Source organism: Orycteropus afer, unplaced genomic scaffold (genome assembly GCF_000298275.1).
Source record: "Orycteropus afer afer isolate SDZICR_OR568_19922 unplaced genomic scaffold, OryAfe1.0 scaffold00126, whole genome shotgun sequence".
In the NCBI taxonomy this organism is placed as follows: domain Eukaryota; kingdom Metazoa; phylum Chordata; class Mammalia; order Tubulidentata; family Orycteropodidae; genus Orycteropus; species Orycteropus afer.
In genome coordinates this window covers 7,903,136-7,917,097 of record NW_006921713.1, presented here as the reverse complement: position 1 = coordinate 7,917,097, position 13,962 = coordinate 7,903,136, and the positions used below count along the sequence as shown (strand labels likewise).

Below are 13,962 nucleotides of genomic sequence, written 5' to 3'. Positions count from 1 at the left end.
ATTTTGGTCATGTTGTCAGAAGGGACCGTTCCTTGGAGAAGGATGTCATGCTTGGTAGGGTGGAGGGTCGACGAAAGAGGGGGAGGCCTTCAACAAGATGGATTGACATGGTGGCTGCGATGATGGGCTCAAGTATAGCAGGGATCGTGGAGCTGGCCCGGGATCGGGCCATGTTTCGTTCTGCTGTGCATGGGGTCGCTATGAGTTGGAAACGACTCGATAGCACCTAACAACAACAACAACATGGATGTCTAGGGAGTTCTGGTGGTGTAGTGCGTAATGCATTTGACAGCTAACCAGAAGGCTGGCAGTTCAAAACCACCAGCCACTCCTCAGATATCTAACCATAAAGAACCAGTTTAAAGAAGTACAGTACATCCTTATAATGGAACACTGTTGTTGTTGTTAGTTGCTGTCAAGTTGATTCTGACTCAAGAGTACTCTGTGGAGTAAAACTGCTCTATAGGATTTAGAGGGATGTGAGCTTTCAGAAGCAGATCACCAGGCCTGTCTTCCAAGGCACCTCCGAGTGGGTTCAAATGGCTACCCTTCAGCTAGTTGTTGAGTATTCAACCAATTCTGCCCCCCCCCCAAAAAAAACTCACTGCCATCGAGTTGGATCTGACTCATAGTGACCCCTCCTTGGGTTTCTGAGGCAGTATAACTATGGGAGTAGATTTCCCAACCTTCCTTCCGAGGAGTGGCTGGTGGGTTTGAACTGTCAGCCTTCTGGTTAGCAGTCAAGTGCCTTAGGCACTACACCACCATAGTGCCTCTTCCACCCCCAAGGACTCCAAATTAGGTAGTCATTAAGGTTCATGCTTTTGAACATTTAATAAAATAGGAACATATCCATAATATCGTCTTAAGATATTAAGATATTAAGATATTAAGATATTAAGTAGGCTGGAAACTATTCATACATTATGTTCTCAATTCTATTGTATTAAATTCTACTGTGTTATAATATACACATATACAACATACACAGAAAAAAAAAGCATCAATGAGAAATACAAGTAGTAATTGTCAGTTCTTCTGTAGGTGTGGATATGGGTAAACTTTATTTTCCTCTCCTACCCTCACCACTGTACATAGACCAGGAGGCTGTTGTTCAAACAAAACTAGGGGATATTGCATAGTTTAAAATCAGGAAGGGTGTGCATCAGCATTGTATTGTTTTACCATATTTACTCAATCTGTATGTTGAGCAAATAATCCAGAAGCTGGACTGTATGAAGAAGAATACGGCATCAGGACTGGAGGAAGACTCATTAACAACCTGTGATATGCAGACATCACATGCTTGCTAAAAGTGAAGATGACTTGAAGCACTTACTGATGAAGATTAAAGACTAGAGCCTGCAGTATGGATTACCCCTCAACATAAAGAAAATGAGGATCCTCACAAATGAACCAATAAGCAACATAATGATAAATAGAGAAAAGATTGAAGTTGTCAAAGATTTCATATTACCTGGTTCCACAATCAACATCAATGGAAGCAGCAGTCAAGAAGTCAAATGTATTGCACTGGGAAAATCTGCTTCAAAAGAACTTTTCAAAGTGCTGAAGATTGAAGATATCTCTTTGAAGACTAAGCATTAGACATGTGCCTAACCCAAGCCATGGTAGTTTCAATCACCTCATATGCATGTGAGAGCTGGACAATAAATAAGTAAGATTGAAGGAGAGTTGATGCTTCTGAGTTGTGGTGTTGTCAAAGAATATTGAAAATACTGGGGACGACCAGAAGAATGAACAAATTTATCCTGGAAGAAGTGCAGCCAGAATGCTCCTTGGAAGCAAGAATGGCCAGACTTCATCTCATCTACTTTGGTCATGTTGTCAGAAGGGACATTCCCTGGAGAAGGATATCATGCTTGGTTAAGTGGAGGGTCGGCAAAAAAAGGTGAAGACCCTCAATGAGATGGACTGATACAGTGGCTGCAATGATGGGCTCATGTATAGCAAGGATTGTGAGGATGGCACACGACCAGGCAGTGTTTTGTTCTGTTGTACACAGGGACACTATGAGTCAGAGCCAACTCGACAGCACCTAACAACAAAAAAAACCCTTACTCCCAAATATCTTTAATAAATGTCAAAAAATAAAATCAGAAGAGCACAAATATTATATTCAACATATTATATTCAACCTGGATATAAAGACAAGAATCTTATAATCTCCATAGCCATTATTTTCAGTACCACTCCCGGCAAAACATTACAACCTAGAAATTAGAAAAATAGTTCAGGAGACTCAGAGACCAACCACAGACAACAGCCATGTTATCTCAGTTAAATTTAATATAATATAATATCTCAGTTAAAACTCTCAGTTAAATTTAACAAGATGGATGAAAGCTATCTTTTGGCATTGGGGCCACTTTTCTCTTTACTGTGTTTCCTTAAGTCAAGGTTAAGCTAGCACCTTAGTCTCTGAGTTGAGTTTGGCTTTTTCCCCCCATCAGCATCAATAGATCTCAAAATAAAGGCCAATCAAGGTTATCCTGCTCTTTTATCCTTTACATTCAGTAGCTGATGACAAGCACCTGACGACAAGCAGTCTTTACCAAATGATATTTCTGAAGTCCATTCCCTCTCTGAATCCTGCTCTTCTCTTTGAATCATTTCACAAATGAACATGAGGACAGCAACTTAACGCTGTGCATTGAATCTCACAGGGTGTTCAGACTTTGAGGGTTAGCAAGAGGCTTCTTCCTCTGGGGCTGCCCCAAGTGGGCTGTATCTGGAACCCTAGACAAGGATGTAGGCAAACAGACTGGGAATGGGTTCTTGGAGTTGAGGGAAAAGGAGAAGAGACCACTTGGATTTGAGGGTCTAACATTAGCATAACTCAAAAAGACATCCCAAAATACGTCACCTGGGAGCCCTATCTGGAAGCCATTATAATAAATAAAATATATATTAACAGAGTCTTTATTTATCAAGCAACTCAACTATTAGATCATCTCAAATAATAAAAACTATTGTTGTTGTTATATGCCGTCGAGTCGGCCCCGACTCATAGCGACCCCTCCTTGGGTTTCCGAGGCAGTATCACTATGGAAGTAGGATTGCCCAACCTTCCTTCCAAGGAGTGGCTGGTGGGTTTGAACTGCCAGCCTTCCGGTTAGCCGTCAAGTGCCTTAGGCACTCTGCTACCAGAGCTCCTTAAAAACTATTAGATCATATTAAAAATCAACTTGGAAATTTCAAGTGTCACAATACCACCTTTCCTCTTGTATTTTGTTTTTTCATTTTAGCCACTAGGAAATCGAAGATACAAACTTGGTGGGAGCAATATTTGGCTTATTGTGGGTGCTCAGTAATTATGTGTGGAATGGATGGATGGATAGATAGGTGAATGGATGGAAGGAAGAAGGAAGATGTGGATAAATGAAGTTCATGCATTGGTGTTTGGGCAGAACTGTACATATCCAGTTTTTAGGACTTCCAAAATCATTCCCTAGTGCTGTTAACAGTTCTAGTACTCAACATTTCTCTCTATTAAGAAATTCTCCCTATAGCTAACATAAATCCTCTCTGCTTGATCTTAAGCCCACTTTCCCTGGTTCTGTCTCAGAGGAGAAAGTGAACAGCTGATCTCCATCTTTGGTACAAGAATTCTTCATAGACTTAAAGAGAGTAAGTCATCACCATACTGTCTTTTCTTCTTCCCCTTAATGACCCCAATTCCCACAGCCTTTCTCCATGGATCTTTTTCCCTAATCCATTAATCCAAGTGTGCATATTAGTAGTCAGTTCAAAGTCAGTAAAAATAGCAGGTTGTCAAATGATGGCATCAGGAGATCCAGAACAAACATCCCCTAACATGAGGAGCTTCTGTTTCACCTTCTTAGATACCCTCTGTAGAGTCTACATAGAGTATCGGTATTCCCTGATGTCTCCTCTGAGGCTGGAGGGTGAAGCAGTTGGTACAGGTGTGTATAGGCAGTCACCAAAGATTTACTGAGAACCCACTCAGTATTACCTCATACTGTGCTGGGCACTGAGGTATAACAGGAAACCAAATGAATAGTCTACCATTTGTACGTGAATAAGCCTGTGTGTGAGTGTTCTTGCACATGTGGGGGGTGGGGAGGCTGTTTTACTTTATCAATCAACAGTGTTCAAGGGATATCTGCCACAGTGGCAATTGACTTCTATTGTATCATCTCCAAATATGATCACTCTGAAATATGATCACTACAGTTAGGTGGCAGTACCACAGCATCCACACTCTGGAGTTAGCGCTGCTGAGTCATCTCTTGGACACAAGATTACCAGAAGCAGATAGCATCCCTTAATGTGGTTCATTCATCTTAGGCTTTAGATACTGTTAGTGTCACCTGTTTTATTATGTTGTTGCTGATGCTCTTGGGAGCCTTCCTTCTACCAGTTTGGTTACCCTTGATTTCTCCCACTGATGCATCCATTAATTCCTAAATACTATTACGGGCCCAGCACTGTGTGCCAGCACTTTTATTTCTAGCACTTCATTCACTGGGGGATGTAGCTGCAACATCTCAGTACAGCCATGCTAACATGCCAGAGATAACGGGGGGGTTCACAAGCTCAAGGGTTGACCCCAGTCAACTGAGAATGTTTTAATCCACACAAAGAAGGAGATTGTTCTGGCAAATGGAGGCAGGGAATAGGGAGTGGGTTTATAAAACACACTTCTCTTGTCTCTTTGGGTAAAAGATAAGTGGAGATGCAAATCATACATATGTTCCTTTAATTAATTCTGACCCAGACAGTCCCTTTAAGTTCTGTTTACATCTTACAGCCTGAAAACGCACTATCATCATTTCTTGAAGTCATTACTCAGAACACACCCCCACTGCATTTCATTTTTATTATCCCCATTTTAGGAACGATTAAATGGAAGCAGAGAGCAGTGGCAATGAAGCAAATCATGAGAGGCTCTGATAAAGACTGAGAAGCCTGAATCCTTGTTGGAGTTGCTTCTCTGTGCCTGATTGTTTTTAATGCAATTTTATGCAGCTGTCCCCTACTTAGACAATCTTACAAATGAACCTATTCTGCATAATTATTTTTTCACCATTTCTGATCCCTACTAACTCACCATGTCATGCATGCATTGTGTGTGTGCACATGTGTATCTGTTTTTAAATGTCCTTCACATTCCTAGTACTGCAGAGATTTCCATGGCTTTCTTGAATATAATTCTGGCTAGAAGTCTCTTGGTTATTTTAGACTCGCATGCCTACTTACCAAACCAAACTCATTGCTATTGAGTCGATTCTGACTCATAGGAACCCCCTTTGGGTTTCTAAGGTAGTAAATCTTTATGGAAGTAGATTGCCTAGTCTTCCTTCCTCAGAGTGGTTGGGTGGGTTTGAACCACCAACCTTCTGGTTAGCAGTCAAATGCCTTAGGCACTATGCCACTCATATGCCTGTTAGTGATTACTTACATACCAGTTGGCATCAAGCTGATTCCAAATCATGGAGACCTCATGTGTGTCAGAGTAAAACTGAGCTCCACAGGATTTTCAACAGTTATTTTTTTAGAAGTAGATGAGGAGGTCTCTCTTCTGAGTGCCCTCTGTGTGGACTCAAACCTCCAACCTTTCGGTTAGCAGCTCAGTTAGCAGCTGAGTGCATTAACCATTTGCACTATCCAAGGACTCCTGGTTACTTACGTAGTTTCCCATGAAAAGTTCACAAGAGCAGATACTTGGTTTTTTAAAAAAGGAGGTTAGAGAAATATACAAATTTTGTTGGTACATGCTTGGAGTATTTTCAGAGGAATATGTAGAAACTGGTAACAATGATTGGTCTGGCGAGGGGCCCCAGGGGACAAGAGCTCATGGATGAGAAGGAGAGATACTTCTCACTGGTTACTGTCTCATATCATTTGACTTTATACCATATGCAAATATTACCTTAAACAATTACAAAAAAAGGTGGGGACTACCAATTGACATTTGCTGAATACTGACATATTTCAGGTTATTGACATTAACTTTGTTTTATTATAAAATCTCAATCTTTACATGTGAAACCCCATTTAATAAAAGGGAAATACACTCAGATAACATCAGTCACTTGTGAAAGTTTATAGTTGATAAATGACAATGTGGGAAATTGAATTCAGTCCTTTCTGATTCCCAAAACCGTGCTCAGTCCCATAGACGATGTTGTCTTGACTTCAAATCTTTCTGAAGGAATCAAATTTGTAAGACTGTAGGGAGCTCTGGTGGCATTGTGCCTAAGACATCTGACTGCTAACTAGAAGGATGGTGGTTCAAACTCATTAGCCACTCCTCAGAAGGAAGACCAGGCTATCTACTTCCATAGAGATACTGCCTCGGAAGCCCAAGGAAGGGTTGCTATGAGTAGGATTTGACTCGATGGCAGTGAGTTTGGTTTGGCTTTGGAGTGTTGAGACTACTTTTTAAAAACCTGAAGGGCTATTTTGAAAAGCCCACACATGCTTCATAACAACAACTTAATAAATCTTCCTCAACCTGAGGCTCCTTGTTAAAAACTGTTTACACAGATACCTCTGCTAGATATGCAGCTGCAGTGAAGATATCCCCTGAGTCCTTCACTGGCACTTGGATGGTCACTTCAAAGATGGGAAAAGCACCTGTTCTCCTGCTCTCCTCAGCCAACCACTCTGTCTAAAGTACAGATTTTCAGGGTAGAAACAGAATGGCTGGACAATATTCTAACTCTCCCAAGCATACAGGTCCTCCATGTATTTAACAATTCTCTTTTGAGTGTTCAGGATGAGCCAGGCAAACTTCTTAAGTGCTAGGATTACAGAAGTGAACAACACAGACAAGGCTGTAGCTCCTATGAAGCACCCATCTTGGCATGAAGAGATGGCAAGAAACAAACAAGCCAATAAGCAAAACATCAGATAACAGAAGTATCATGATGAAAATGAAAAGTAACTATTGTGATAGAGTGACTGGGTAACTAACTACTTTAGCTAGGGTTATCGGAGAAGGCCTTTCTGGGGAGATGATGTTTATCTCAACGAGAAGAATGGCAAATATGCTCTAGCAACTACTATCCTTAAAAAGAAACACAGATTCCTTTTGTAGGCTACAACTCTCATCCCAATCTCATGAATACTTACAATGTGAAACTGTAATCCCAGAAGTTAGAGCTGGAAAGAACCTTAGAAATCTTCTTAGTCTCATGCCATCATTTTAGAGATGAAAGAAAGATCAAGAAGAGTGAAAATGACAGGTCACATAGCATGATTAGAAGCTGAGAGTCCTCTCAACCCATGTTTCTCCACAAATCCAGATTCCTTCCCTGTTTATCTTTCCACTGTCAAACTCCTTATTGTATAATCTCTACCCTCATACCTGTCCCTCATGAGTCCACAGACGTGTGACCACAGGGAACCTTCTTGAGTGGTATTGAGAATCTGGAGAATGCAGAGGGTTCTGGGGTCAAGGATAACAATGGAACACAAGGTGAAACTATCCATGGTGCATTTTCACCATGCCCCAATATGTCCTAGAGCTGTGTTTGGTCCCTGCCACCCCTCCCTGCAAACAAGCAAGCCCTAACAAAGGCTCCCAAGTTTGAGAGTTACATGGCTCTGTAAACTCAACAATAAAGATCTCTTTTCAGAAATGTTCCCTAATTTAACCAAGTCAATATGAAATGTCCTATTCAATGATCTCAACCCCTACAAAAATACTTTACAAAATGATTAACCACAGAATTTCTTTTAAAAGAAAGTTCCCTTAGTACTTTTGAAGTATAACATATAAAAACCTTATCCCCCTCCAAAATAAGCTATTGTATCAAATGCAATAGTATAAACTTGGATTCTTCATGAAAGACTTTAGAGCCTTTTATTACGTAATGATTCTCATTCATTTGACAAATTTTTATTGAACTGTTCTGTGCATTACACTTTCCCAGGTGCTGTGAGGACACAGCAAAATAAAGACACAGCCTCTGCCTTCTGGAAGTATGCACACACAACTCTTACACAAGGTGGATGTGATGAGCGTACAACAGAGGTATGGATAAAAGCTATGGGGAACAAGGGAGTGAGAAATCAAATCTAGGTTAAAGATCATGGAAGGAGGCAGTAACATTTTAATTATGTTTCAAATGCTGGTTATGATTTGTATCATTGGAAAATTCATTTCAGGAAAAGGAAACATCATGACACGCTGTTCAGGGGGCAGGGCGTACAAAATCTCAGAACAGAGAGGAGCCCAGTGAAGCTTGAAGGTGAGATGGCAAAGTAGGAGGGTGAGCCTGGGAATGTACATCAGAGCCTTGAATGCAAGAATGAAGTTTGGGCCCAATCCATAAACCACAGAACCCTTGAGAAGGCTTGGGAGAGAGAAAGAGCATAATCAGAGTTGCTGGTCATTCCAGTGGCAGCCTTTGGAGTGATCTGAATGGATAAAGGCAGGGACAGGGACAGGGATGCCCCTTTAAAAATGACTACATGGTTCTTGGGTCATATAAAAAGGGAGGAATAAATTCAATTGTTAGAGTAAAGGTAGATTTGATAAGGCATGAAGGGATCCAATCCCCAGGGGAAGCCTCTAGAAAGGGGTGTGGGTCTTAGACTTCAGAGCCAGACAAAGAGAAATCGGGAGCACTGACTGTGATATTTCTTTAAGAAAGGAAGCTGTGAAATGCCTCCTACTCGAACAGTAATCCTGATTCTACTGCATGAAACCTACCCTGGCTGGACATCCACATATGAAGGTTCAGTTATTAATAACTCCTCTTCTGAAGATACACAGAAGCGCCTATTACACTTGAGGGTCCCAGAACACTTCTTAAGTGATATCTCTACAGCAGAAGTAAAAAAATAGCTTGATTGGGATGGCGAGCAGGAGCCCGGGAACAACTGTTTCTGAACAAATGATAACTCAGTGGGGGGGAGGGCAACTTTAATCAAAAACTTCAGGCATAATTTAAGCCTTATAACTGTGCCTTACTAAAAGGAAGTACACGACAGACCAAGGTTTTTCTATTTGAAGGATAAAGTCCTGGATTCTACTACCTGGCTATACACACCTAAATTAAGAGGTGAGCGTTCTTATAACTAGCTGTTCTGGGCTCTCTTTGAAGAAACTGTGAATTTCAGGAAGCCTACCTGTGGCCTCTTTTCCTGGTTATTCCCTCTGGAAATACATAGCTTGGTTTCTATTCTAGTCAGAACTGTGCTGACATCTTGCAGCCTGTTCTCAGCCAATTGGCCCATGGAGTCTGCAAACACTGTCTTAAATCAATCTTTCCTAAGGTGTTTTCACAGCATATGAATTTCATGAACAAAGGGGTCTTGTGATAAAATAATTTTAAGAAATATCAGCTGGCACAAAATTAAAGATGTTTCTTTGCTATAAGATATCTCAGAACTTCCAAATGCTAGGATGCTCTGAGAATGTGCAAGAGGAAGGAGGAATAGGTGGCATCTTCCAATCTTACATATCTACAGAACCTTTTTTTTTTTTTTTTTTTCAGTAAAGCATCCCAAGGCACAAGTGTTCCTCAAAACGCATTTGGAGATACAGCAGTAAAGACATTACTTGCAGGAATATTTGTATTTAACTAGGAATCTAGAATAATAACAGAAGTCAACACTTACTGAGTGTTTACAATGTGCTAAGTATCTTTCTAAGTTCTTTGCATATATTAATTTATTTAATCCTGGTCACCACTATCCTCAGTTTATAGATGAGGAAACTGAGAAAGAGAGCAGTTGGGAGATTTAGAGGTTCTAGGTAAGCCCTAAGTCAGTGGGAAGAGTTTGAAATTGAGCATAGGCAATCTGGTACTCACAGAAATTAATTCCTAATGGTGGAATTTCAGATAATGTAGAGGGAGAGAGCCTGAACAAGACCTCACATTGTGACTGTACAAAGACCATAAATGCAAACCTGCCTGCTATAAAATAGGCTCCATTAGGCCTCCCCACTATACTGCTTAAAACCACTTCTGAAGTATACCTCCTATTTGGTTTCTTCACAAAAATATTTTATATTGTATATGAATACTCTTTCATTAAAATAAAGTCATGATTCAGGCATAAATATAGCTAACCATAAGTGGTAATACACATAAAGAAAACCACCAAAGTAGCTAGAAAATGAAGACACAAGTTTGAGAAATGGCTCATCTTATGTTCTCAAAGTATTCATCTTTTGTATTCCAGCTCTAGAGACCAGAACCAAGAGATTATTTCCCTTTAATGTGTTGCAAAATTTTACACCCCTACCCCTCCACTTTGCTAGAGAATTGTCAAAGACATGTCCTACCCTCTCCCACTTCCTCTCCTTGTTCAGAAGGATTATCACCAGTTTTGGATGCATCTGGTAGCCATCTTCACTGAAGGACAGATTCCTCCCTTCAAAAGTGACATTAATCAGATATCTGTAAAGATAAAACAAAAGGAAGATTAAAAGTTTGAAGATGATATATCAAGACCAAAATGGTTAAGTAGATAGTTAAATAGGGACAATAGACAGATATACAGACATCATTACCAATGTGGTATCCCTCAAACTCCTATTTATAATATAATAATATAACAAAGTCAACCAAGTTTTCAAATAATATGAATAATATGAAAAATAATAAAACACTTTAATATGAAGCTTTGGGTTGAATTCAGTCTATAGCTATGGCTTAGATTTTGAACCTTAGTTCTTTTCTCCATCTGCAAAAAGTAGAGTATGAAATTTTTACAAAATAAGGGTTTATAAAGCTAAATGAGATAATTATGCTAAACATTTACCATAAGGTCTGGTATATCATAAACCCTCATTCCAAACCAAGAAAACCAAACCCACTGCCACTGAGTCGTTTCTGACTCATAGTGACCCTTTCTGGGTTTCTGAGGTGGTAAAATCTTTACAGAAGTAGATTGCCCCATCGTCCTTCCTCAGAGCAGCTGGTGGGTTTGAACTGCCAACCTTCTGATTAGCAGTCAAATGTCATAGGCACTACACTACCACAGCTCCTTAAACTCTCATTAAGTGTTAACAATTATCATTCAAAAAAAGAGGTGGATTAAAGGGTGGAGGTGGTAAAGACAAGAGAAGAAAGTAGGAGTGTATCAAGACAACTTTTTGCTAACAAAGGTTACTGCAGCTTAGAGTATCTTCCTAGTGATGTGCACATGCTACTTAATTCTCATCAAAGTCTGGCCAGCTGATACTTCTAAGAGTTACAAGATGAGCCAATAGGCAGAGTCCTGGCTCCACAGGGGTGCAGGGATGTATCTGAAATCAGGGTTATTGCAATGTATAGAGTAAGCAGAAAATGTAAGGGATGGAGAGGAAGGGGGGACAGGTATTTTGCCTAAGGCTTTGAAGACATGCACATAAATTAATAGAAACCCTGGAGGTAACTAAACTCATACCAATGCAATTGTCTTCCTACTAGACACCTGCACCCCATCACATCCCATTCCCCTGCTGGCTGCTGTATATGATAAACAGTTCCTCATTGGGAATTCCCAACAGTGTGCTCATTGAAACTGCATTAGTGCAACTGTGCTGATGGTAATTAATGTCCCTTTACCATAATGGCCCAAGGAATCAATAATGATTAGTTCTGTGTTCACATGACATGCTACTCTGGAGTCTTGGGCCTGAGGCTGCTTGTGAGATATGTCTCTGCTAAGAAGCAAAAGGGATATCTTGTAATTGCTGAGGGAAGTGTTAAAGGGCTTCAAGGATGTGGCCAATACAAGCTTCTAATACACTGAAAGGACTATGTAGAATGTATCAGGAGGGAGTTTAAAGGCCCCTCTTTTAAGTCTTCTCATTCATTGAAATTAGAAGACTCTGATTTGATTCCTTTAGGTTATAGAAAGGATATCAGAATGCATATCCTTCTGGCTATTATGATTATTAATACAAAACCCACCAGCCACTCCTCAGAAGGAAGGTTGGGCAATCTACTTCCATAGTGATACCGCCTTGGAAACCCAAGGAGGGGTCTCTATGAGTTGGATCTGACTCCAAGGCAGTGCATTGTGTTGCATTGCATAGCTTTTCTCAAGGAGCTCTGGTGGTGCAATGCCAAAGGTATCTGACAGCTAACCAGAAGGCTGGCAACTTAAACCTACCAGCCACTCTGCAGGGGGAAGACTGGGCAATCTACTTTGGTAAAGATTTACCACCTCAGAAACCCAATGGGGGTCACTATGAGTTGGAATAGACTCAATGGCAAGTTGGATTTTTTTTTTTGTCAATGGGTTTTTTTTTTTTTTTTTTTTTTTTTTGTGGGGGGGAGGTATAGCTATTCTCTGGTGGTGCAGTACCTAAGGCATTTGACTGCTAACCAGAAGGTTGGTTCAAACCCACCATCCTCTCCACAGAAGAAAGATGGGCCAATTTACTGCTGTAAAAATTTATCGCCCTGGAAACCCAATGGGGGTCATTATGAGTTGGAATCGACTTGATGGAAATGATTTTGGTTTTTGGTTTATTCTGGTTATTATCTTTCCAGGCAGTGTGAACCAAACCCTCATGGGTATTTCTCAAGTCTTAGGCTGCCTAGATCTTTTAAGCCTGGCATTCCCTGGTCTTGCACAGCTTCACAAATACAGTCAAAGAGATGTCCCCCTAAACAGTAGAGATTCTGAGAATCTTAGGACTGAATAAGACCAGCCTATCAACTAGGTCACCACTTTCTGTGATTTACTCTTCTCTACAATTGGTCCTGTCAGCTCTTCTTGAACACTGAAAACTGATGGGGAACTTATCATTCCACTGTCCATCCCAAGGTAGCTCATCTCACTATTGCACACTTCTTCCTTACACAAAGCTGAAATTTGCTCCCCTGAAATTCCTTGAACCTTGTTTTGTCCCTAGATATTACCTAATCTAAGTCTCTTTAACATCAGAGCTCTTGATGACTTATAACATCAAGTTTAAACTTTGAAGAAACCTTTAGCTCATTTAGTTCTATAATTTTAACATGATGTATTATGAAACTGAAGCATAGAGAGATTCAATTATTTGCCCAATATTATTTATGCAGCTTACTGGGAGTAGAAATAACATTTTAACCAACATTCTCAGACCCATGTCTTTTCTATCATACCATCCTGATTCTTCTATAGGTTAATATGACCAGCTAGTCATAATTTGACATGGTTTCTAGTTCCCTCCCTTTATCATCTTGACTGCTGTCTCTGTACACTTCCAATCGATTAATATATAAAAACCAAAAACCAAACTTATCATTCAATTCAATGCTCCAGATAGCATCCTCTCCACTCTCTGTACAATGTCTTATCTCTCAGCTCAATGTTGCTTGCTCAAGATCATCCCTGATCTGAAGATAATAGTCAGTTCTTCTGTAGTTTAGAACAATTCCAACACTCCAACAAAAGCCCTATAGAATTCTCACTAGGGTACGTAAGTACAAAACCACAAGATGGAGTATTTTAAACTAACAAACCAGAATTTAAACACCAACATATGAACTTGGGAAATATGTTCTTACTACAACATTGCATTGTTTAACATTATTTCTGGACATCTTAAGAGAATGTTTATGAGACATGCAAAAAATTTTTTAGTCTCATCTCTTTTTTGGAAATGAATTTTAAACAAAAGAGAGAAATTACCTGGATTAAGCACTTGCTTTTTCAATAGACATGGCTCTGATAATTCTGAGTTTATCTAAAGGACCATTAAGAATACTTAAAAAGAAAGTGTCCATTTCAGAAGGCAATTATAAAAGAGAAGTTCCAAAAATGATTTAATAATAAGCAGCATGAATGGCATAAATAAATAGCCTTTCAGGATGACTTCTTTGAAGGGGACAGCATTGAGTTGGGTGTTTGGGAAATTTAAACTTCCAGAAAATAAACTACAGTCATGGGCAATGTAATTGGTCTGTAATTGGCAAGTTCAATTTCTCTAGTTATTCCTTCTCTAGCTCCTTCTGACTTTCTTTCTTTTTTTTTTTTTTT

The 13,962-nt window shown here is 39.9% G+C and overlaps 1 protein-coding gene across 1 annotated transcript in view; it reads right to left on the bottom strand.

The window, feature by feature from the left end:
- Positions 1-13,962, bottom strand: part of GRIN2B (glutamate ionotropic receptor NMDA type subunit 2B) — a 400,284-nt gene that overhangs the window by 131,760 nt on the left and 254,562 nt on the right. The window contains exon 3 of the mRNA XM_007944474.2: positions 10,289-10,403. Within this exon, the coding sequence (XP_007942665.1) occupies positions 10,289-10,403 (115 nt within the window). The remainder of the gene's footprint in view (positions 1-10,288; positions 10,404-13,962) is intronic.